The sequence below is a fragment of the Plectrocnemia conspersa genome, unplaced genomic scaffold (assembly GCF_051122295.1).
Source record: "Plectrocnemia conspersa isolate PC_06_02 unplaced genomic scaffold, ASM5112229v1 ptg000010l, whole genome shotgun sequence".
In the NCBI taxonomy this organism is placed as follows: Eukaryota; Metazoa; Arthropoda; class Insecta; order Trichoptera; family Polycentropodidae; genus Plectrocnemia; species Plectrocnemia conspersa.
In genome coordinates, this window is record NW_028277174.1 from 2,651,245 (window position 1) to 2,676,558 (window position 25,314).

The 25,314-nt window shown below is 33.7% G+C and overlaps 1 protein-coding gene across 7 annotated transcripts in view; it reads left to right on the forward strand.

Moving 5' to 3' along the window:
- The window catches only part of wb (wing blister), a 216,169-nt gene that overhangs the window by 183,483 nt on the left and 7,372 nt on the right, over window positions 1-25,314 (forward strand). For all 7 annotated transcript variants that reach the window (XM_088196249.1, XM_088196248.1, XM_088196250.1 and 4 more), the window contains 13 exons: window positions 16,115-16,221; window positions 16,925-17,108; window positions 17,179-17,315; window positions 17,383-17,616; window positions 17,709-17,927; window positions 17,997-18,302; window positions 20,684-20,862; window positions 20,938-21,196; window positions 21,269-21,440; window positions 21,603-21,833; window positions 21,902-22,413; window positions 24,498-24,964; window positions 25,025-25,284. In XM_088196249.1, the coding sequence (XP_088052375.1) occupies window positions 16,115-16,221; window positions 16,925-17,108; window positions 17,179-17,315; window positions 17,383-17,616; window positions 17,709-17,927; window positions 17,997-18,302; window positions 20,684-20,862; window positions 20,938-21,196; window positions 21,269-21,440; window positions 21,603-21,833; window positions 21,902-22,413; window positions 24,498-24,964; window positions 25,025-25,284 (3,267 nt within the window). The remainder of the gene's footprint in view (window positions 1-16,114; window positions 16,222-16,924; window positions 17,109-17,178; window positions 17,316-17,382; window positions 17,617-17,708; window positions 17,928-17,996; window positions 18,303-20,683; window positions 20,863-20,937; window positions 21,197-21,268; window positions 21,441-21,602; window positions 21,834-21,901; window positions 22,414-24,497; window positions 24,965-25,024; window positions 25,285-25,314) is intronic.

Below are 25,314 nucleotides of genomic sequence, written 5' to 3' on the forward strand. Positions count from 1 at the left end.
AAACAAATAAATCTAACATACTTCGAAGGTAGTAGATCTATTTTTATTTAATACTACTCTTAGCATAATTGTATGTTTTGTAGTAACTGATTCATTTTTCTTCTTCTTGTACTATCTATATGTTTGCTGTCATATTTATTTTGTTCTACTGCTACACAGAATATTTTAGTGGAATTTGAAGGGCATTGCCCCCTCCCCCCCTCCCCTTGAATTTAGCCAGAAAAATTCATGTCATTTAATGAACTACGAATTTTACTATGAATTTAATGAAATCGAAACATCAAAAAAACGACCACTGACTAGCCAATTTTTGCTCCCCCCCCCCCTCCCTAGAATTCCTTGTAATGACGTCCCTTATTCTAAGCCAAAAATTATCAGGTTATCCCTCAAAAAATTTCATCCCAAAAATGTTTTTAAAAATATGCTATTTCAATGAATTCATTTTGGAATACATTTTTACCGTTGGATATACATACATATATTTTTACTAATGCAAATATAATTTTTTTGGCATGTGTTAGTAAAATTATATGATTTTAACTTTTCTATACATATTTACATGCTATATAAAAATGGTACAGTGAATGTATATTCTTCAGTGAAGTCCTATTTACTAAAGTATTTTTACTAACAAAAATATAATTTAACTGATAGGTGCTAGTGAAATTATATGCCGCTTTAAAATTTCCATGTAATTGAATTTAACAGTTGCGAAACGTACATTTGCTGTTCAAACCCAAACCTAGCCTACACGAATTAACCTAACCCAAGTTGACTTATAAAAGTTATAAAACTAATTACAGCTTTAGAACTTTGATTAGGTCAAGTAAAATATATAAAGTAGATTAAGTAAACTCAACTCTTAGGAGACATAAGCGAAGAGGTATATAGGCAGACGACGCATCTCATATATTGCTCCATATTTTGTCTGCATTTCGATATTTACACTACGTAGTAATATATGTTAGCTATTCCTACCAATATTACTATGGACTCCTGATATTAAAGTATTAGTCAAAGTAAATTCAAACCGTGTTTTGGTCAATAGGAGGGGTGCAAAAACAATTATCACTTCTCAGAAGTCAAAAATTCACGTCAAAAGCAATAAAATCGTGTTAGAGCCATCGCAGTGGGAGCGCTCGGTAACGAGCGTTCCCACTGCGATGGCTCTAACACGATTTTATTGCTTTTGACGTGGATTTTTGACTTCTGAGAAGGGATAATTGTTTTTTGCGCTCTCCTATTGGTCAAAATTCGGTTTAGATCTGCTTAATTCGATTCTCTGTAAATCATAATATTGTTATAAAAGTCTTTATAATTATAAATATTTAAAGCGATGTCCCTGGAATTGCACCCAAATAATTCTCTCAAATTCCGTTGCCATAAGTCTGCCTATTCTTGCGTCAATTTTCCCCTGAATTATAAGTAGGTTTAGGTTGTATTTTGATCCTCTCATAATATGGCCAAAATATTGAAGCTTTCTTTTCTTGATGTTGAGGGATTTCAATATTCGTAAATCAATTTACCCAAGAACTTTTGAGCATACGTCTACAGATCCACATCTTATGACGTATGCTCTTTAGTCTCATAAATGAAAGGCTAGCTGCTATTGCGGCCCTTAGACCGATATTATATCAACAATCAATTTGACCCATAGTTTAGAGTAACACCAGTAATACTAGTCATTTAAAACAAATCTATAAAAATAATATATAATACATTTAAAATTTGCATATTAACCTTAAAATACCAACAATTAAGGAACATATTGTATAGCAAAAAATATTATAAAAATATTTCGCGAAACCACACTAACCTAATTTTATTGTGTTTTTTTTTTTTAAATTCGCTTAAATTGTAAAAGGATTTTTATTTTTTTCCTTAAATTAAAATCACAAACGTTTTGTCTTATATTTTTATTTTTTATTAAATTAAGTTAACAGCTTTTTTATTATTGAAATAAACGTATTTAAAAAAATGCAAAAGTTTGCCAATACAATAAAAAATGTTGATATACCTGTCCATCTTATTCATATTTTTCTTTGCCGTTCGCAAATTATTTTATAATATAAAATTATACGATTTATATATTATATAAGTTCGAAGGACCAATGCTGAAGTCATTGGTCCTTCGTGTCTTTAAAGAAACGTCAATCCTACTTCTACATTTTAAAGGTAGTTCTTAATATTTATTTAATCCTCATTATCCAAGCACAGTAAAAATAATAAATTAAGATACTTTGATTACTCATAGCAGAAACATTCCCAATGCACATATCACCCAAAGGCTCTAAAAGTTCGCGCATAGTTTCTCCTCGCAAACAGCTCGAGTAATTCATACCCGTCCATCCATTTGCATGATTCCTTCATAAATCCCATAGTCTCGAGTCGCGTCCAAGCCGCATAAACTTCACATACAACCGTGCTTTATTACACGTCACCGTTCATTGTGATTTACCACCGTTCGTAAATCCCAGCCGAGACCGAGTTTCGCTCGCTGCAAACCGTGTCATGTCATATCGGTTTTTGTCCATTGACACACATGGCCAGGAAGCCGACAGTGCACTGTTCTTTCGCAGTCCATTGATCGTGTCCATTGAGCGGCTTCGGTGTGTGGGCGATTGTTTCGCCATGACCCAACAAGGTAAATATGGCAGCTCGTTGTATCGTTGCGCCCACGCCAAAAGCTAAAAGAGGCAGTGTAGTACCGAGAAGAGGTACCTGTCGTGACTCGCGATGGCAGATACGATCTGAACACCTGTAATGATTCGGTGTCTAGCGCTCTTTCCGAAACGTGTGACACCTGATTCGTGTTGTGTTGAGGCGAGGCCACGATCTCCATGCTGACGGGGGGTTTAAATCAAAGTTAAGCGAGCTTCGCTTGTTATGGGTGGAAATGGATATGGTTTAGTTATAAATAGCTTTTATGTAATAATGGGATATTGCTCTACGTGATTTACTCTAAATGTTTATCACATATAAACCTTATGCATTTGATTCGCTTAGTTTAAATAGTGACATATGTTTTTAGAGATGAGAAAAAACACATAATAAAATAACGTATTCATTTCAGTTTGTTTCAAGTTGTTTCGAGTCACATTTTTTCTACACCTCAAACCGCTTTATAAGCAGTGAAAAGCTTGAGAATGTACAGGAGCAATATTCATCTCTTTGGCAATATTTTCTTCTTATATATTTTTTCTCTTATGCTAACTCAAATATTACTTCGATTCCTCATCATAAAAAAATAGATATCCAGCAATTCAATTAACTGAATATTTAAATATTTGTTTTATTGTTTCAATTTGATTTATCAAATCAATAAGATCTGTATTACCATTTTTATATGACTTATTGTTTCATATAAAGTTATTTTATTTTATCGCATTATTTTTCCCTTTCGGGGCTCGAACCCGCAACCTCCGCGTTACTAGTCTGATGCCTGCACTACACTCACTGGAAGTTGTCCGAACCGAAGTTACAACTGAAGTCGGCCGAGACCTACGACTTCGAGTAAGCGACCACACTGCCGCAAATTTCATATGCCGTCCGGACGGCAGCCGTAAATGACGTCCGGACGGCGGCTTCTGTCACGTACAGCTGGCATATTTGCGCGCGATCGAAAAATGTGTCAAATAATCGCAATTTTTAAATTGTCATTTTATTAAAATTACGCTACTGATAATTATAAAAGTTTGTGTGGGCACTCACCAATACAATATCAGTGAAAACTTTTCGGTCGTAAATATTCAATTTACGCAAAATCTTTGTCGGCTTTTGCAAAATTCCATAAGGCATAAAAATTATACTTCAGAATACAAACACCACATCTGTGACTATCCTAGAATTTGTTGCCATCGATTCTATATAAGAATTCGTTATGGTGTGACATTTATATAAACTGATCTAGGAAAATACATAAGGATATTCAAAACGATTTTTTTTTATTAAAATCAAGTACCACTAATTATTTAATTTTATATGAAAAAAAATATAATAACGACATCAGTTAGAAGAATATACTATCAAAAATATAATTAATCACTTTTGGTGCCCTAAAATATTCAAAGATGTCAGTATGAGTCTGTTTAGTCCCCGATAAGCATGTGATATTATAACTTGACCACGTGATCACGATGCAGCGTTCGTCATGCGTGTTAACCATAGGACGCCTACGCGCATACTGAAATTGAACCAAGTTATTCGTTCTATCTGTTTGCGAAACACCATATCATTATCTCTTTCACTCCCGTCACTTGACACGCGAGAGAGCGAAAGGGGAAGTAGCACACCACTCGCGCTCGAAAGAGCAGCTCTTACTTCGGTGCTTTTGCCGACAATGTTCAGAAGCGCTCGAAGCCCCATTTTACCTCCCGTTCTTGGTAACCTCGGACAACTTCCGAGAGATCTTAGAGCGTGCAGAACCGAGCTCCACCGAAGTAACCCACTATATTCTCCGTCCTTGGCCAACCTTGGCCAACTTCCAGAGAGTGTAGTTCAGGCATGAGACGTTATGGACTACGCTATTCCGTCCTTATAATACATAAATTAATAAATAATAAATTAAAACATATAATTAGAAAAATTTGCCTCAAATATATATAGATGTATTTAAATATATAATTAATTCACAAGATAGAACAAGTAATCCATTTTCTCGCAATAAAAAAATATAAACTAGATAGTCATTTATCTACATAATAACACTACATATTTTTTGCTACAATTGCAAGCTTATCCGTATTTTTTAGAACATCGACGATTTTTTTAAATAGTTTTTATTGTTTTGCAAAACTTTTGCTTTGTAAAACAATAAAAAGTTTTACAAAGCAAACTTTGTAAAGTGTAAAATTTATATAGTATCAAAAACTCAATAATACTATTAATGTTAAAAGCAAAAAAAATCAGATAAATGCACCATTTGTCATACATCTTGTGCTAATATAACGCTCAATTACATAGTACACATACCATTCAGACTATTCCAACGCTCCAATTGTAAAGACTCAAAGAGCTCTTTGTGTATTGAAGATAGACATAAAACAAGTAATTTGCAAGTAAAGACGATACCGTCTAATGATATTTTGTGTTATTATTAGACATTCATATTTGAAAAACGTTCACAAATATGTTACTAAATTAATTTTACTTGATCGAACAGTAGTTTTATTTTTGGCTTACATTTATCCAAATGTATGTGAAAGTATTTATTAAAAATAATGCCACCTTCCACAACATACAATCAACAAATTAAATTTAACAACCTTAGTTACTTATTTACTTAGGTGTAAAGAACATATAATAAATATAAACTCGTGCAGAAAACGTATGCTATTATAGTTAACAAACGTGTACTTACTTATCCATGTGTAGGAACTGGCAACTACTCTTAATTTTTATAGCACCTCCCAGATCCAAATCCTGTTTCCTTCTCCTACATCCTCAGCTTCGAACCGACGATACTCACCGGTGATCTCATCGTAGCCCACGCCGAGCTGACCCTTCCGTATTGTCTCTCCTCGTTTGCATGCAAACGAGCCGATATGAGTTACGGCAAATAAGAACAACGTCTTTGTCCTGCCATCCTCGGGCCAGACATTAATTCGTGTCGTGTGCGCATTTTTTGAGAAATCACCCGTCGATTATCCACGCCGATTTATATAAATCACACAATGTGTTATTGTGTCGAAATCGTGACCGATTCAATCGGGTATAGTCATCGTCAATGGATTGCGCAAACCTCCAAATGCCAATTGTGTACAAACATAAACAGTTACTGTTATCTAATAATGAGATGTTTAATTTTGGTTGGAGTCATTCTGAGGAATCTCTAGTCTGTGTAGTTGATACGATTGAATTAATCACGGAGATCGTGACTCGGTTTGTGACGTACCGTCGATTAAAAATTAATTTTAGTTATATGAAACCGTAACTACTTGAATGAATAATATATAATAAAAGACACACACATATTCTGCTTATTATAAACTAATATATCACAATAACTGACAGTTTTTAATATTAAACCTATAGAAGATATACATTTTTGGGTTTTAAGGCCGAATGTGTGTGACTTTGCAGCCAAAATAAACGACAGAAAAGATGGGTCGAATAGTCTTTGATGGAGTGTCGAGTTGATTATGAGTTGAATCGTTTTTGCTTTGAAAAAGAGGTGCAGAAAAAACTTTTTTAGAGGCAATTATTTTAGTTTTCATTAAGTTTGTGCGGCACCCATTTTTTAGGTAAATTTTATGTAACATTGAACTCTTTGACTACTAACGCTTAAATTTTATGCAAAAACTTCAGTTTTTGTGCATGATTCCTAATCAATGCCTCAAGTAGTTTGTTTTTAACTGAATAAGGACTTCCATGACTTTATTCTCTTTGAGCTGAATAAGCTTAAATATTACAGAATTTTTAATAATAAATTTTCGTCACTAGCATAAAATTTTTAGTTCCATTATTGCATCTTACGTTTCTTACAATGCTTAAGCTAAAAGCATTATTTACTTTACAAGCAGTTTCGCTATGAATATAATGAAATAGCACAATCAATGGTTAAATTAAGACAAAATGAAAAAATTACATAGAAATGCTTAAATAACTTTTGACACACCTGACACTAAAATTAGCTCATCAACAAACAGACTATTTTTTGGGATTTCATATATGCAATTGCGTACGATTATAAAAATTTTGTTGTCATATTTTAATAAATATATTTTTTACAAATGTATATATTTATCAGGCGCGTACGGTGAGATACATCCCCTTTCGCTCGCTTACGTGTTAAGTGGCGAGAGTGAGTGAGAGACAATTGCGTGCGTTACATGCGTTTCGCACGCCCACATCATCTCACTCACTCTCGCCACTAAACACGCGAGCGAGTAAAAGGGAATGTATTTTACGGTAAGCGCATGAGACTTATACAAAGGGAGCTGTCGCGATTATACAATAAATTTAATAACACCTATTTGACATATTTTTTTTTATTTAATTGTGAGAATAATATATTTTTCATTAAAATCAATTGAATACGAAACCACGGGTTCAGGTCCTTGCAACACACTTTTTTATTTAATAAATTGTTCAAATAATAAAAACCGGCCCCATCTCCAAAGTGACATCTATTGATTGTAGATTATATATTATATATAATAATTTATATTTAATTATATATGAACGTCACTGATTCCTAGATTAATAATATGTTATTTTTAATACTTACTTTGTATAATACATATCTGATTGACTTACCAAGTTGTTACTAATTTATTCCGTTATAATTGGCTCCTTAGACTATGGCAGAAGAGGGTAGGCGGAATTTTCCTTAACACACCATGCACCTATACTTTAGTTCAGCCATTGAATCCAATGGAGTGTAGACAAATATCTTTGGAGTGATAATAACTTGAACACAATTAGTGTTTCTTCTCGAGAATTTCTCGAGAAAAATGCCAAATCGAGAATTTTTTTTTTCTCGAGAATATTTTTTATTATATAAAATTAAATTTGTGCGAATAACGATTTTTTTATTGTACTGTATTTCTTTTAACTTAATGCGTTATTCACGGATTAAAGTGTTTATTGTGAATATAAAAAATATTCATTGCATTTTGCTTTTAAAATATGAGTAATCCTAATATTTACGATATCTTAAAAATAAGATTTAATAAAAATATAATTATATAGTTGAAATACTACATAAAAATAAAACAATCCCATTGTTATGGCAAACATTCAATTGTTCAAAGTAATCCAATTTATTTTTTGAACGATGACAATCGTTGATTTTGATTTTAATTTATTTACAGACATGTATCATTTACTACAAAAACTAATTAACAACAAGTATAAAAGTCTACTGAGCTATTGCCGGCACTGATTATAGTAAAAAAATTACACGTAAATAAATTAAAATAAAATAAATAACATTTATTTAAAAAAAACCGTTAACTTTCGCGTGTCGATTATAGATTAAAAAATATTATTATAACACGTACAGTACATCGTTTAATATAAACGAATCGTTATACTAAACATGCATATACTGGTATTCGAGATTAATACCCGTGAAAAATCCTGAGATGTATTTCTAATAGCAAACGCCGCAGGCCAACAATATCAATTACGCGCGGCAACACTTCAAAATGATTTATTCACAATGACAACACCGGCCCAGCAATACTAACCAAACACTGCATGACAATGCACGGAATGGATAATAACTTTTTTTCACACACTCAAAATCGAATCCGATAAACTGTTTTAAAAATAACGTTAATACGCTCATACCTTAAAGGGATGTGCTGTTGTATTCCTTAATTCTGAACATTTAACACTGCGTTCTATAGGTAAATTTTCTCCGACCGTTTCTCTTCAATATTCTTACTATGCAGAAGTATAACTACGTGTTATCTTTTGCGTGCACCACTGCTGTTACCAGTACGAGTCCAACCCTTATGGGCGGACACTCAGCTTGTGACGGCCGGATGAGCGGAACCCACCCCCCGTAGTACTAAATATTTAATTGGAGTTTCATTAGCATTTTTCTCGAGCGCACGGGGAAACGTGCTCTCGTTGGCTGTCCTGCATTGCTGTGCACTGAATGCATTGCGTATCATCCTTGTCACAACAGCACCCCATTGATCTTCAAGGGGTGTATATGTTGCCTCAATCGCAGCATTGCTCCTCGGTTCCTCTGCTATGCTTTGTTCGTCATAAGTAGTGCCTCGCGCCCTACTTCGGATTTGGGTTTTAACCTCAAAAGTGGTCCCTCACTCTCCCACCACACTATAATCGATGAACACCAGCGTGTGGTCGACTGGCGTCGTTCTTACTATGCAATAATGAATTTAAAAAATATAATGTTAAATGTCAGACGCTTCTTACAACATTTGCAAATTTATCAATTTTTTAGTCATCGCTGTAACGCAAAATTAATTCTAAGTTTAGTTAACAATAATAAATAGTCTGTTTCCGCCCTGAATCGTCACATTGGCCATACGAACAAGAACGAAAAGAGCGCAGTACTATTATAACCCCTAATTTTATAATAGTATATAAGTCTAAAATATTTTACCTTGAAAATAATCTATTAACCTTTACAAGTCCAAAGACATGTATGTCATGCCCAAAATATTTTTATCATTGCGCTGTGTCACAAGAATTAAAGCGTTCCATTGTATGTAGGGTTCTTAATTGTTCGAATATTAAATAAAAAATGGAACGGGTATTCGAATATATTCATAATTTTTTTACTGATATTATTTTTTTAACGAATTAGTGCAAAAAATCAATTAATTTCCTCTAAAATATTATTTAATTAAAAAAATATTTATAGCTTAACAATAATTATTTTTTTAATGCTCCATGTAGGGAAGGCCCAGCACAAAAAAATCGAAAAAAAGTGGATATTGGCATTTTTTTCATATAAGGTCCTAAATTGAATACATATGCAATAAGTATGATGAAGGCGTTTTAGTTTCAAAAATTTCGTGAGCCCAATAAAAGCCATATTTATCTATGTTTATGTGCTTAAAATTTTCTGGGTGGATAGATTTATGAATATTGAAGTCCTCCGACGCATGCCTAAAGAACTAGAAGTGCTATGTAACATAAATAAAGCTTTAATATGTCGGCCATATTGTGAGAGAATTCAATCTAAAGATCGCGTGGTGTATGAATAAATTCTCACGAAATATTCCATAGCGCTCTACGTTAACTTATCGTCCAATTGTTACCTATAGATATTCGATTAGACTTCACATTATATCACTCTATATAAATATAACACTCCTAGGTATAGGGTATTCGGGCTAGGCGGCTTTTTAATTGGTCACCTCACCTGCTGGGGCGCAAAGTCGTGATGCTCCAAGATAAATGGACTTATTCAAGCAATTACCACAGACCGTTTACTCTTTACACTGAGCAATCATAGATAAATTTTATCCTCGTCAATGGAACATTCCGGACATCTCTCGCTAATTAATACCGGTGCTTTAGATTTTACTTAATATCACTCCTTTACCGAGACATTTCTGCGGCGTTCCTGGAAAATTACCGCCGGTATGGAAATACCGGAATAATTGCCAATTTACATTTTTTTTCACCGTTCGATGTTTATCAGCGATTATGGTGAATGTGCGTTTTTCATTAAATTGTTTTTTATATGCAAATCCGTTGTGTGGGAATATGAGGTGCATGAATTTTACGTGTAAAGATAAAATAGACGATTCATCTCAAATAATTAATCAAAAATCACAAATTATTTATATTTAATTTTATAACTTTTATCATTGCTTAAATATAATCTGTTTATATTATAAATAATACAAAACGGGGACCCGACAAAGCCGCGCCGACTAAGCCGCCCCGACATAGCCGCGCAGACATCCCGCGCAATACAACCCCGACATTGCCGCGACGATAAAGCCGCGCCGACATTGCCGCGCAAATCAAAATTATAAAATGAAAGAAAATGATTTTTTTAATTCTAATTATTTTGTTTTGTGGACAGCTCTATCACTAGTGATTCGCTTTTTGAACAGTTAGTCATAGATTGGATGATGCTGGACAGCTACAAAATATACCGAAATGAAAATAAATCAATACAATATCATTAAAAAAAGGTTAGGTTGTTTGGTTCTACAGTGAAAGTCGGCGCGAGCGGTAGCGAGACGCCTCCCTTTTCCTATATATATTTGTAATTATTAATAAATAAAAACCATGTTATAAAATGAATTTTGTTTTGACTTTGCGCGGCTATGACGGCGCGGCTTAGTCGGCGCGGGATTGTCCTGCGCGGCTTTGTCGGTGTGCCTATACTAACATCAGCTGTTTACTTGTATTTTTGATTTAATACTGATAACATTCAGATCCATTAAAAATATAATTTTAAGTCGTTGTAGCTAAAAATATAATTTAAGTTGAACCATGTTCTAAAAATAACCAGACTTTTTCTGAAATTATTCTAAAAATAACTTTATTGATACAAATATTTTATAAGAATAGACACTATTCGATTTTTTGCGATCTTAGCGATGTTTTTCTTATATATAAAGTATTTATAAAAGATTTTGGTATTGCGAATGTGCTTAAAGCACTTACTTAGAATATAATAAAACAGAGAAATCCCTGCTTTATACTTCCAAATAAGTTACTTTTAATTTACAAGATAAAATTTTAATTATACAGTAATAGTAATATGAGTAAAAAATATAAATTAGTTATATACTTTTATTTACGTCGCGTATGTCGTTCTCAAGTCTTCAATAAAACTCTATGACTCTTCTAGCTTCTAGGTTTAAAGTTTATCGATAAAGGTTTTAAATAAGTTATAAGGTATCTCTTGGTATTTTTACTCTTCAGATTTATTAGTAAACTTATTGTAATGATATAAAATAATAGCTAACTGTGATTTGTTAGTAAATTGATATTATCGTATATGATAATATCAATCAATAGTAATTTAGAATTGATTTGTTATCTTGACAAAAATATATATCCATTCGTTTTTTGCCTCATCATAAAACTTGGTATTTTTGTTAAATTAGCATATGTTTTGAAATCTTACTACCACGGTTTAGTTAATATGTTCTTGTTTTTGAGTCTTCATTTATATTTTTTTATGTTAATATTTACAGAACGTACTATACAGAATTGCTTTCAAGCTTTTATAAATATCTATTGGATCAGATCTATTTTAGTTAAGCCATTTAACTCTGATTTTAAATATATATCATTAGACAGTTTATATACGAGTGTATATGTACAAACCGTTTACGTTCACGTTGAAAATCACTATCGACTGACCAGTTTGAAGTAAAATAAATAAATACCCAAATAAAATAAATAAACAAACATAACCATCGGCGTGCCACTGCGTTGAATGACATGTCACGGTGACTAAACGATCGAGAGGCGAAACATAAATCCAAACTCATTAATATTAATGAACCGAAATTGATCCGGACTTGAGATGTCAAGTTTGAGAGTTGCACAACGCTTCGAAAATTCGGTTTTAAATTATTCGGAAAAAATGTTTATATAGTTTAATCTTTCAACCTTCTTATGTGTAGGCAGTTATTTTTTTCGAAACGTTGGACATTGCGTAGGCGCTGTCAGACCGTTAAGGGTTAAAGGTGTTGATGTGCATAATTTTCTTCGTTATATTAAGGTGCATGCGTAACCGTATTTTTATGACTTTACTCTTCATTAAAACACGAGTGAGCTATAACAACCATTGAATTCAATAAAATTTTTCTGACCTTCGTATCAGGGGTGTTTATTTTTGTTTTTAATACAAAGTTTATATATGTTAATTATACGTGAAATGCGCTTGTAGGCTGTAGGTGGGTTCAACTCTGGATTCCAGAGGTTGCGAAGAGAGAAGCGGCGGCTTTTGTAGTCTTCGATGCTAAGCCTTCTCTTGGTGGAAGCTCGTTCGAACTTTGTCAATCCAAATTGAAGAGCTCTTGAAACTCGGATGCCTTAAAATCTGAGGTGGAAGTTCAAGTATAAATGTCAGAAAAAGTCTCTGAGGTGATCATGGTTGCACACGTTTCCGTATTTATACACATGATTTTTTTCATTTCTTTTCGTAAAACCTTCATTTATTAAAATGTGTTCGTTAGAGCAGATTACGAACGGCCGTCTGAATGTCAGTCCCGAATGCACGTTTTATTTTTTTATAACGCATGGTGGGTTTTTATAAATCGCTCTGACACTGCTGAGGATAGTGACATCGTGGTGCTTTCGAACTTCGTGCAGAATGCTTCTACAATTTTCCTTCGATTTCGCTGCTTCGAAAAATCGTCTTTCCGAATTTTACCATACGGGACATCGCTCCTTTTGTAATTGCTGTTCATTTATTGATTTTGAGTTCGCAACTTCATCTTTATTTATTAAAGATCCAAGACACACAAAATTATTTATTATCTGCACTGCTTGTAGTTGTTTCATTTTTTGCGTGGGACATTCCTTCTATCAATAATCATTACTTTGGACTTCAATATAATAATTTTTAGGCCTAGAAGATCGCTTTCTTTTTCGACGCGGTGTGATTAATGTGTTTTTCTTCCCTTCTCATTATATATTATCCTTATATATAAAATAGTTAAATAATGGCAAGTACTTGGACCGAACTTGTAAAAACATTTTCTCACGGTGGTGTGCCATTTTAACAAAGAACCCATTTATTATCTCGGACGTTTAAAATCCGTTTCTAAAATCAGTGCTTATGATTTAATAGCATAATATTTATATGCAATTAAATCATTTAATTATATCATATTTGTAATGCTCTATTAAATAGTGTCTCACCTTTTCTGTAAGCGAATTTACAACATATTTTTTAGATATTCTAGATCAAATTATGTTTTTACTTTTATTAATGAATTTTAATACCTCGCAAAAAAAATAATTAAAAGGAAAAAGATCTGTAAAATATGGTGGGTGTTTGATAATGATCATGTTATTTTTTTATAATTAAGACACCATCGTCACGTGTGATTTCGCAATGTCTTTTTTTATGTTGCTAACTAATTAAGATATGTCCTTCTGAAGGGCGGTATTGCGATTCCATAAATATATAATTCTCAATACAGGATTAATAATACTTAATACATTAAAACCATACACATTCGATGCATATGCTTCACCATTAACTGCCATCTTCAACCTGATCTTTATGGCGTTATTACATGGGTCAGCATCTATAAAACCTTGAACTTCATCAGCCTTTAAACGGTTGTTAATTCATCAATCGAATGAAAACTTTTAACATAATTTTTTTTAAATAACCATCTTTATCGTACACATAATTGTCACGTAAAAATATTTTATTGGTAGTATTTTTTAATATTTGTTTGCTATGCCAAAATAAAGCCTCCTTGATATTCACAAAACTTGAGACACGATAACTACCGTAATATTTTTTAAATAGATTTGCCATATTGTTTCAAAATGGCGGCTATCTAAAAAATTGTAACTGTCGTAGTTTAAATGATATTGTCATAAAAGTAAAAGTAAATATCTTGGCTTAATTCGTTGGCCAGTCTGATCCGCCGTCATTGTTTTAAAATGCCAGCTATTTAATACATTAACATATATTTTTTACTATACCCTATTTGCGGTAACACAGTCAGTTCGAGAGCTATTCATTTCATCATTATTCATAATTGAGAAAGATAATCGTCTAAATATCATGTTTTTATTTACTTATTAATACACCACACAACAGATTGTCTACATAGTATATATTTATATCAATAGACTATGAAACCCTAATCCTAAAAATGGTTTTACGCATCTGTTTACTTTTTGTAAATTTATCGTAACAGCATACGACATTTAACGAATACACTAATAAACGTCGAGTAACCTAACATATGAATCTATTATTTTTTTGGAATTAATATAGGGCCATTATAGTTTATGTAAAAAATAGTCTTACATAATATACACATACATACATATAACCAGAGATTTTTTTTAAGCAAAAAAGATGCCGGTATTGAGTTCTTTTCAAACTTTTTACTAAAAAAAATTATATTCAAATATCATTTAAATTAAATTGAAAGCAGATTTTTCTATGCCACGTAGCTCATAAAAAATTAAACGAAACTTTTCATATTTTTTTTTTTACTTGTCAAATCTAAAGTTAAACGAACAAATGAAGACCAAATGTAAAATAAAATTATAAAACATCATATATTTGAACAATAGTTTATAGTGATTACCAAAGTTTTGTCCAATTCTCGTCTGACAAATCTTCTCGATTTATTTTTTTAGTGTTGGTGTCTATGGCCGCATGAACTTTGAGAAACCACAGATCAATGTATTTTGAAGGATTGAAAAGTGGCAATGGTGGTCCAACAAGTTTGATGAACAAAAGTGCCGAAACTGTATTGGTCTTGAACGAAGCTCTTATTGGAGTAATAATTAGATTCATTTGCGAAAATGCATGCGTTTGTTAAATGAAGAATGTTAACTATTTCAATTCCATTCAGTTCTTGCAGATAAATTTCACTTTTAAATATAAAATGCTTGATTTTTCTTTGCTAATAATAACAGCAAAAAAATAATTAGAAGTGCTAATAAAGATATGCACTTCTAATTTTATTTACTGTTATTATTTTTGGCAAAAAAAATGTTTTTCTTCCTTTTTTCGTTTTCAGAAATATTTTTTAACACTGCTTTGTATGCAGCAGATTCTCTGTAGTCGATTTATGTTTCAAAGTGAACTAAATTGTAGCTTCATTGGAAATTTTAATTCCCATCGCCGTTTCAGTTCCAAAAGTTCCAACATTCCTGCAAGGTGTGCAGTCAAGTTTAATTTTGTGTATGTTCAACCATCTCTTTTTTGAGCAAAAATCACTTTTTGATCTAATGACCAGTAATCATTTTGAGTTCGGTCTTGCTCCTCAAGATCATTTTGCTCCGATTCAGAATCATCAACTTCTCCATATTTTCTGTCGTCGTTTCTGTTATTGTTTTTGACTTTTTTAGTGAAACCTGCGGTTGGAAGGTAACCGGATTTTTTTTTCATTTTTTAACTTGGGGTTAAACTTTTACATTTAAGAAAAACACCGTTCCACCGAGTTACATAATAAAAAAGCAGATATTTTCTTATGAATATTGAAGAATGGAACAATTTCATGCTATAATATTTATCAGTAATTAATCTAAAAATACGCATCGTTACTCTTGTGCTAACTTTTCTCACGATTCTCCGTTAATACGATCAATTTATTAATATCTCCCTTTCGCGTTCGTGTGGATTATCTCCAAGATGGATTAGTTTCCTCTCAGAGCAGAGGAACCAGTACGGGACTACCGTTCAATGTATGTAGAACTCTCGTAATAATAGGCGGAATTAAAATCGTCGGTACATCTCCCATGACGAAAGCAATTCCAATATCCCACAGAGCACAATAAACAATAGATTATAGTTGTTTAGAGCTGTATTGTCCGCTTCGATCGAATGACCGCACAGGAGGTCCCGATGATTAATTCTGGTCTTTGGAAGCGGAGAGCTTCGACGGGTCCTTGATTACTCAATTCGTATGCCACGTTTCCATTGTGTAATAATCGTGTTTGTGTGTCTTTTCAGGGTGCAATTGCAATGAATACGGCTCCGAGATCAAAAAGTGCGATATCAAGACTGGAGAATGCAGATGTCTGCCTCATGTTACTGGCCTCAGTTGTGATCAATGCAAGGTATTATACCCTAATTTATGGTAATTAAGCATAACTAAAATTGTATTTTCACGTTATATTCCTTATTTGTTTAAACTTAATGACGCTACACCCTTGATTTAAATTAGGTTAAATTATATCTATTTGAAAAGTGCATTTGCAAATTGCGCTAATCTGTCAAAATATCCTATCGTCACGTGAGCTGATTTACTTCTAACTTTCAGGAACAATTTTAATCAAAAATAAATCTTTCTGTTCTAGAAACATTAATTATTAGTAAATTGAGATTCGCTGCGTGAGGTTTTTCTCAGACATTTTATGAAATACCCATATTCTGTAAATTAACACTTTTCTATGAACTGATGTAAGCGACACCTTGATATTTTATGTTAACTTCTGTATCGGCATTCCTAATATCCACACTAACAACCCCTAAGGAATATTTGCCTTTAGGTACATATTCAATGTCAAAATACCCTGAACGAAATTTTGGCGTGGCATCCCTGTACATTGCATTACATATGTTTTTAATCAACCTGTATAATGTCGATGTGACGAATAAACTTGTTCTACTAGTTGCAAATACTTATAGTAGTTTTATTACGCTTTTAATAAGTAATTGCAACAAATTTTAGTCTTGTGAGTTGTGATCAACGGGTGGTCACAAGTGTCATCACTATTTAATTTATTTAATTTAACTCATTTGTTTTTTTTATAATTTTAGTTCGGCTACTGGGGTTTAAAAAGCAGAAACGGCTGCACACCTTGCCAATGCGACTCCATAGGTACAATAGAAGGCTCTTGCGACATTGAAACAGGCGCATGTCTCTGCCAGCCCGGTGTGGGTGGACAGTCTTGCGATACTTGCTTACCCGGTTACTACGGCTTCAGTAAAACTGGATGCCTACGTTCGTTTCATTCATATCTATAAAATAATCAACGTAGTTACCAATCTAATTACTCAAATATCCATTTCAGGTTGCGAAATATGCTCCGCTGGACACATTTGCGATCCCGACACTGGACGCTGCATTTGTCCGCCGCTTTCTCAGGGGATTAGCTGCAACGAATGTAGAGTCGGTTCTTGGGGATTGGATCCTCTTAAAGGCTGCAAGGTAAAGACAAATTTTATATGAATTATCTGTTCTATGTAATACAATGATTGTTTCTTGATTTGTACAGTTTTGCAATTGTTCGATAATCGGCGCTGTCCGTACTCCTTGCGATTCTACCGATGGACACTGTTTATGCTCGCTTGGCTTTGCCGGTACACGATGCGATAAATGTGCACCTAACTACTATGGTTTTCCTCAATGTCGACCATGTGCTTGCAATTACGCCGGAACTTTACCAGAAAGCTGCAACGAAAACAAAAGTTGTGTGTGCGACGAGTTCACCGGTCAATGTCCATGCAAGGTATGACTATATTTTAAAGCTTTTAGGGCATAATCTCTATTGTTGTACTCAGACATAGTAAAGCTTATTTATAACTAAATGAATAATTACAGGCGAACGTAATGGGAACCAAATGTAAAGATTGTAAAGACGGCACATTCAGTTTAACGCAAGATAATCCTTCAGGGTGTACTCAATGCTTCTGTTTCGGACGCTCATCTCATTGTACCCAAGCGGGACTCACAAGAGGACACATAAGAATAAATATACCGCGAGTTTTAAGTATTACATATAGTAATGATAATAGTGATTATGGAATCAAATATATATCGGTAAGTGTAATAATTCATTATAATAAAATAAACAATACTGAGTTTAACTACAATGTTTTACTTTTATAGATCAACTCACAAAATTCACATAACATTATCAAGTCAAATATGTTCTTAAACATTACTAATGGTGTGACACTCATTCCGGAAACCGAGGGGAATGTAACGATAGAAACCGATTCCGATTTGGCACATCCCCTGTATTGGGAGTTGCCTAAGAAGTTTCTCGGCGATAGGATAACGAGCTACGGAGGATTCTTAAAGTTTAACGCTCAAAGCTATGGGATGGATGAGAGAATTCCTTTCAATATATTGAAACAGTTTCCTTTAGTACAAATACATGCACAAGGAGTGTTAATTTTAGAATACTATGAGGTAATTATTATTGTATAAGGCGTGTCACTTTTTATAACTAGATACAAGTTCATGCTAGACTGAAGAACTACTTTTATTTAAACAATGAATCTAGTTATTTTTTTAGTGTACAGCTTTGTATTTGACCATAAAAAAACTTCTTCAAAACTTCTTCCACAGAAGCTTAAATAAATGTGAAAAAGGCTTATTTATACCAACTAGAATAATTATTTTGGAGCCATAACAGAAGTTAAAGAGCATTCTAATCAATCATATATTTCAAGTCGATTTTGTCGCGCCCCTCCCCCTTTGAATTTTACCAGCAAAATGCTTGTCATTTAATGAAAAGTATTCTTAATTATCTAAAATGTAATTTTGTACAAGAGCAATATTTTTTTAATTTTGCCCTCACCCTATTTAAATATTTAGGGGTTATGGCCCTAGAGGTGGTTGACCTCGCGGCTAATGAGACACTGGTGTGAATCTAGTCAGACTATTTTATATTATATTTACATGAGTGTGACGGATGATTATCGGCGAAACGTTTCCTTCAAATAGTAGTGAAGCTGTCGCAGGTAATGATGCTTGTGGATGATCCTCAGGGTTCTTGTGGCTGCCTGCAGCGAGTGTCAGCAAGTAGTTCTTTTTGAAGCGAAGGTCATTCAGGAGTTCCAAGTCGTCTCTCTGCGTCTGTCAGTGAGGGCGCGATTGGTGGTCTCTTTGGGTGGCTGCTGATGACTCTCACTCTCCGAATGTCTGTCTCTCTGACCGTCTTGGACTGTCTGCCCTCTCCCCGTCGGAGTCCGGGCTTATATATTTTAGGAGTTAAAGGCTTGCTGGCCAATCGCTTATGTGCAGCGATCTTCCAGACAATCGCTGCAGTCGCTTCGTAGAACGGCGAAATACGTCTACGTCTTTTGGAAAGCGACGTTCGCTCATCCATTTTTCGGAAACGGTCACGGATGTGGTGATTTATGATATCCATGATCGTTTCGCCTCAAAAGAATTCTCTTAACGATGGAGAATAGTTACTGTGAAATCATGTTGTGCTGTCCTCAAATTCTTTTACATCATTATGTTATTTGTCTCCATTGTTTATAAATGATCGTTTTTGGTCACAGTAGTTAACGCGAACTTAAGGGTTTGAGACAAGGCCCCTTTCAAACATGGTCATCTGTGTGTGGTCGCTACAAATATAATATTATAAATGTACAACCTTTATAGATACTGGTATTTACAAATATTAATACTTAAAAAAACTTTGGAGGAGCAACTGTCAGGGGATCAATCGCCACCGAATCGCCATTTCAGTGATATCATATCGAAATACAGTTTCACTGGTAGATATATATTTTTACCAGTAAAAATACAATTTATTTGGCAGATGATAGTAAAATTACATAATTTCAACTTTTCCAAATGTAGTAATATATACATTTACCTACTTATCATTATTTATATACATGCGATGTATAAATATTACAGCAAATATGTATTTTTCAGTGAAATTATATTTTCACTAGAAAAGTGCAAATACATTTTCAACAGTAGATATATATTTCTACAAGCTTATAATAATTAACATCATTTAATTGATAGGCGCTAATGTGCTGCTCTAATATTTTGCGAAAGTTGCGAAACGTCCATTTTCTGTTCAAACCCAAACCTAATCCAATGATTATAGTCTTAGAATTTTCATTAGCTCAAGTCCAAAATACAAACTAAGCCAACTCATTTCTCAGAGGAAAATAAGTGGGAGGCATCACATCTCAAATATTGCTCTATAGTTAGTCTGCACTTTGATATTACACTGTTTTAAACATATGATAGCTATCCTTACCGATATTACTACAGTCTTATGATATGAGAATATTGGTTAAAATTTATTTAAACCGAATTTTGGTTAATAGTAGAGCGCAAAAACAATTATTACTTCTCAGAAGAAAAAATTTATGTCAAAAGCAATAAAATCCTGTCGGCGACGGCACGATTTTATTGCTTTTGGTGTGGATTTTTGACTTCTGAGAAGGGATAACTGTTTTTTGCACTCTCCTATTGGTCAAAATTCGGTTTAGATATGCTCCATTTAATTCTCACTTATTATAAGTCATAATAGTATTATAAAAAGTCTTAATATGAACGCTAGATAACCGAGCGTTCCAGTATGGACGTGGATTATAAACAGTCTTGACGTGGATTATAAACAGGGACCCCCTTGAATTTGACCTGAAAAATGCATGTCTTTTAATGAAATATAATACTAAGAATCTAAATGAAATGGAAATATTAAAAAAACGATTACTGACTTACCAACTTTTGTCCCCCTTGGAAAAATCTGAAATGACGTCTCTAATCCAGAGAATGAATGAATTACTAATGTTTTTTTATATGAATAAAAATAGAAACTTCCAATGCTGGATGATATGTATCATGTCCGTTTTCACGAATCCTTATGGACATATAAGACATCAAAATCTTCTCGACATATGACTGTAGATCGAGCGACTTTGATGGTAGCTCTCCAAAAGGTTGAAGCTATATACATCAGAGGAACTCATTACGCTCAGCCGATTAATGCAATGTATGTTAAATGACAACTCAAAACAAATTAAGATTTACAATATAAATTAATAAATAATCTTACTCTTTTTTTCAGATTATCAGAGATATCAATGGACACGGCGATATCCATCAAAGGTCAACCTGCTCTTTTGGCTACGAGCGTAGAATTATGCAAATGTCCATATCAATACAATTCTACGTCGTGTCAAGACGCTTCCATCGGATATTATATCCCACCGCATAGTATTTCCAACGCTTCCGGTACAATCATCATTCAGCTCATCGGCAGAGCAGAGTTGTGCGATTGTCATGGACGCTCTGAAACTTGCGATAGACACACCGGACATTGCACTGTAAGATAATGAATTAAATATGCAATTACTGGAATATGTAGTACTATAAAAAAAATATTTAAAACAATATAGGAGTGTAGAGATAACACTGGTGGAATGCATTGCGATCAATGTGCTGAAGGATATTACGGAAATCCTTTCCATCCGGATGGATGCCAACCGTGTCCTTGTCCACACGTGGCTCGTAACTATGCGTCGTCATGTCAGATTGATATCGATCGTGTATTGTGTCAATGCAAAGAAGGTATGTATTATATTTGAATGCTTTAATGAACTTTCATACTTAACCACTTTACTTGTACATATAACTTCTAATATTGTTAAAAAATATATGAACGCTAGATAACCAAGTGTTTTTGGCATGGATTCTAAGCTATAAAAATAATAATTAATAACATATTTACAGGATACACTGGCGGTGATTGCTCCCAATGTGATCGAGGTTGGTGGCTTGGAAACGACGGCAAATGTAGACATTGTGAATGTAACGCTGGTGGAACAATCCAACCGCGATATGGAGGAATTTTAGAATGTCATCCAACTACAGGACAATGTCCTTGCCACCCATATGTAACAGGAATGAGATGTGACTTTTGCATCACTCCGAGATATTTCCTCGAAAGCTCTATGTGTGTTCGTAAGTATCACTTCAAACTCATCGATAATAAAAAAAGGATTGAATTTATAAATTGTATTTACTTTCAGCTTGCGACAACTGTAGCCAAACTTTGTTAGACACCGTCGAATTAATGACTCACGAGTTAATGGGTGATATGGAACGATTCAGAGATATTTCAGTTCCAAAGCCGTGGACTGCTCTTTATGAGATTTCAAACAGAACTCATAATCTAGATCGACAAGTCGATAATACGATATATGCTATCAATCGATTTAAAGGCATGCCAGAAGGATATTTCAATAATTTCGGCAGAAATTCGGATATGTTATTTGAAACGGCAGATTCGCTCGAATACGGCTATAATAACACTGGAAAAGATATGATGAATCTGAAAAATAACTCCCAAGACCTTTTTAATAAATTGATGGATGCACATAAGAGAATCGAAAATCTTATTGCAGAATTGGAAGATTTCAGTCGTCACGATAAAGTTTTAAACGTCGGTAAAGTGTTGAAAGAAGCAAAGCATACTTTAAAGAAGATAAAAGATTTCGATTTTGAAGATTTTTTGATCGATGCTGAAAGTTCTTTTGTTAAGGTAAATATAGTGTCATGAATATTATTTTTTGTGATTCACCTTGCTGAGGCTTTTGGGATTCTTCTTTTCTTCTTCTACGGCACTACAACTGATGGTCGTTAAAATATTTCACCCTCTCCGATCCACTGCCGCCCTCTTTCAACTTATTATGCCCAGCGTTTTGCAGTTTTCATCCACACACTCCATCCAGAGCCTTCTTGGTCTGCCCTTTGGATGCTTCTTCTGGGGTTTCCACATCCTTGGTGCTCTGCCAGTTGGCATTCTCGTCATATGTCCAACCCATCGCAGCCTTTGAGATTTGCAGAAGCGTATGATGGTTTCTTGCTCTGCAAGAGCTTCTAACTCGAGGTTCATTACCATCTGCTTCTTTGGTTGGACCTAATATTGTTCTTTAAATTTTTCTTTCAAGGACTCCACGTTTCACTCCCATATGTATTGATGAAGCAAATAATCGTTTTATATATGATAAGTTTCGTTTTTCAGCTGAGTATCCGTGAATACAGGACTTTCGAGCATGCATAGTAACAATTGTATCCAAGTAGAATAGATTTTCTAGCTTCTTCGTTCAGTATACGTATTCTCCTACTTGGATACTGTCTATTGGCTGGGTCTCTCGTTGACTGATCATGAATTTCGTTTTATCCCCCCCATAAAAAACTGAAATGACGTCCCTGCTTTTAAACCAGAAATAATCTGGTTATCTCTTAAAGAAAATCTAAAAAAAACAGTATCAAATCTATTCTAAAAATATTTTTTTAAATGAAATCATATCGGAATACATTTTCACCGATAGATATATATTTTAACCAGTGAAAATATAATTTATCTGGCAGGTGCTGGTAAAATTATATGAATTCAACTTTTCCATACCTAGTAATATATACATTTACATACTTATCACGTGATGTATAAATGTTACAGTGAATGTGTATTTTACGGTGAAATTATATTTTCACTAGTAGATATCTATTTCTACTAGCGAAAATATAATTGAACTAATAGGCGCTAGTGAAATTATATGCTGCTTTAAAATGTCTATGAAACACAACTTGACAGTTGCGAAATGTCCATTTGCTGTTCAAACCCAAACCTAGCCTACACGAATTAACCAAACCCAACTTGCCTAATGACAGTTCTAAAACAAATTATAGTCTTAGAACTTTCATTATGTCAAGTCCAAAATATGAACTAAGCCAACTCACCCCTCAGGGGTAAATAAGCAGAAAATGTCACATCTCGCATATTGCTCCATAGTTTGTCTGCACTTCGATTTCAAACTATGTTTTAAAAATATGGTAACACTATCCTTATCGGTATTACTACAGACTTATGGTATAAGGGTACTGGTTAAAGTGTATTCAAACCAAATTTTGCTTAATAGGAGGGCGTAAAAACAATTATCACTTCTCAGAAGTCAAAAATTCACGTCAAAGGCAATAAAATCGTGTCGGCGCCGTCGCAGTGTGAACGCTCAGTAACGAACATTCCCGCTTCCACGGCACCTGCACGATTTTATTGCTTTTGACTTGGATTTTTGACTTCTGAGAAGGGATAATTGTTTTTTGCGCCTTCTATTGGTCAAAATTGGGGTTAAATGTGCTTCATTCGATTCTAACTTATTGTAAATCGTAATATTGTTATAAAAAGTCTGAAATTGAACGCTAGATTACCGAGCGTTTTCACTGCGATGGCACGATTTTATTGCTTTTGAAGTAGATTCTAAACACGTCATTTAAGTAAAAGTATCTGGAAAGTACTTCCAAATACAGTCGACTTTTTTGTAATAAATGAAATAAAACATCGTTTTTCTCAAATAGTTTTCCTTTTTGCTATACTAATTTTGGGTTTAATAGACGGTTCTTTTACAGCTGTCTTATGCGACACTGATTGTTTTCTCTTCAGATACACACTGATTTTATTAGCATCAACGATGAAACGCAAATTTTTTCTTCGTTCAGTAAATCGTTGATGCTTAGGATACTCCATTACTATTTTTTAAGCACTTTGCTTCTGCAGTATTTAAGAATAATGAATCCAAAAAACACTAAGTGGCATTTAATAGTAATATTCTGTTTATATTTTAGAGTAATTTAAAATCAACGAGTATCAACGAATACATCTATAAATTAAAAGATCACGAAAACAAGATTGAAAACCTAAACAACAGTTTCAAAAACTGGCATGAGAAAATCGATGAAATCAATAACTTTATAGAAGACACTTTCATCATTGCCGATAAAGTCAGAGCACTTGTAAATAAAAATACACTTTTGCTACAACATATAGTCCAGAAGAAAGACCAGATTGAGAGAATTGACGATAGCATCGGTGATATAGGTGCGCCTAAAGATTTTAATAAGGCTTTTCAAGAGTGCGAAGACAGCATCCTGAACTTGAGGTATGCAATACCTTCTTTGAAGAACCTAACTGAAGAAACTGAAAATAGAGAAGGAATTCTAAATCATATTAATCCAGATTACGAGGAAAGGTATTATATTCCTTCTAAAAATTATGTGGAAGAGCTAGAGAAAGTCGCCGATTCTTATAAAAAGTACGTTGGTATTTACTTTACAATGAATTGTAAAACATATTTTTAAATTTGTTTTTATAGTCTGTTTGTAGAGACCAATAACGGTGCTAGTAATGCTATCACAGCGTCAACCAATTTCAATAACATAGTTCAAACTATAGAGGCAGCTAAAAAATCAGCTAATGAGACGCTAGAATTAATCAAACTTGCCGATAGAACTGAGGCGGGTCGAGATTTTTATCCATATGATGGAACAAATGGATCTTTGTATTACATATCTGAATTTTTGAAGAGGGAATCAGATGAGTTGTTGAATCGAGTGAAGAAATTGAGCTTAGAAGGTATGACTTTTAGTTTATTAAATTATTGCT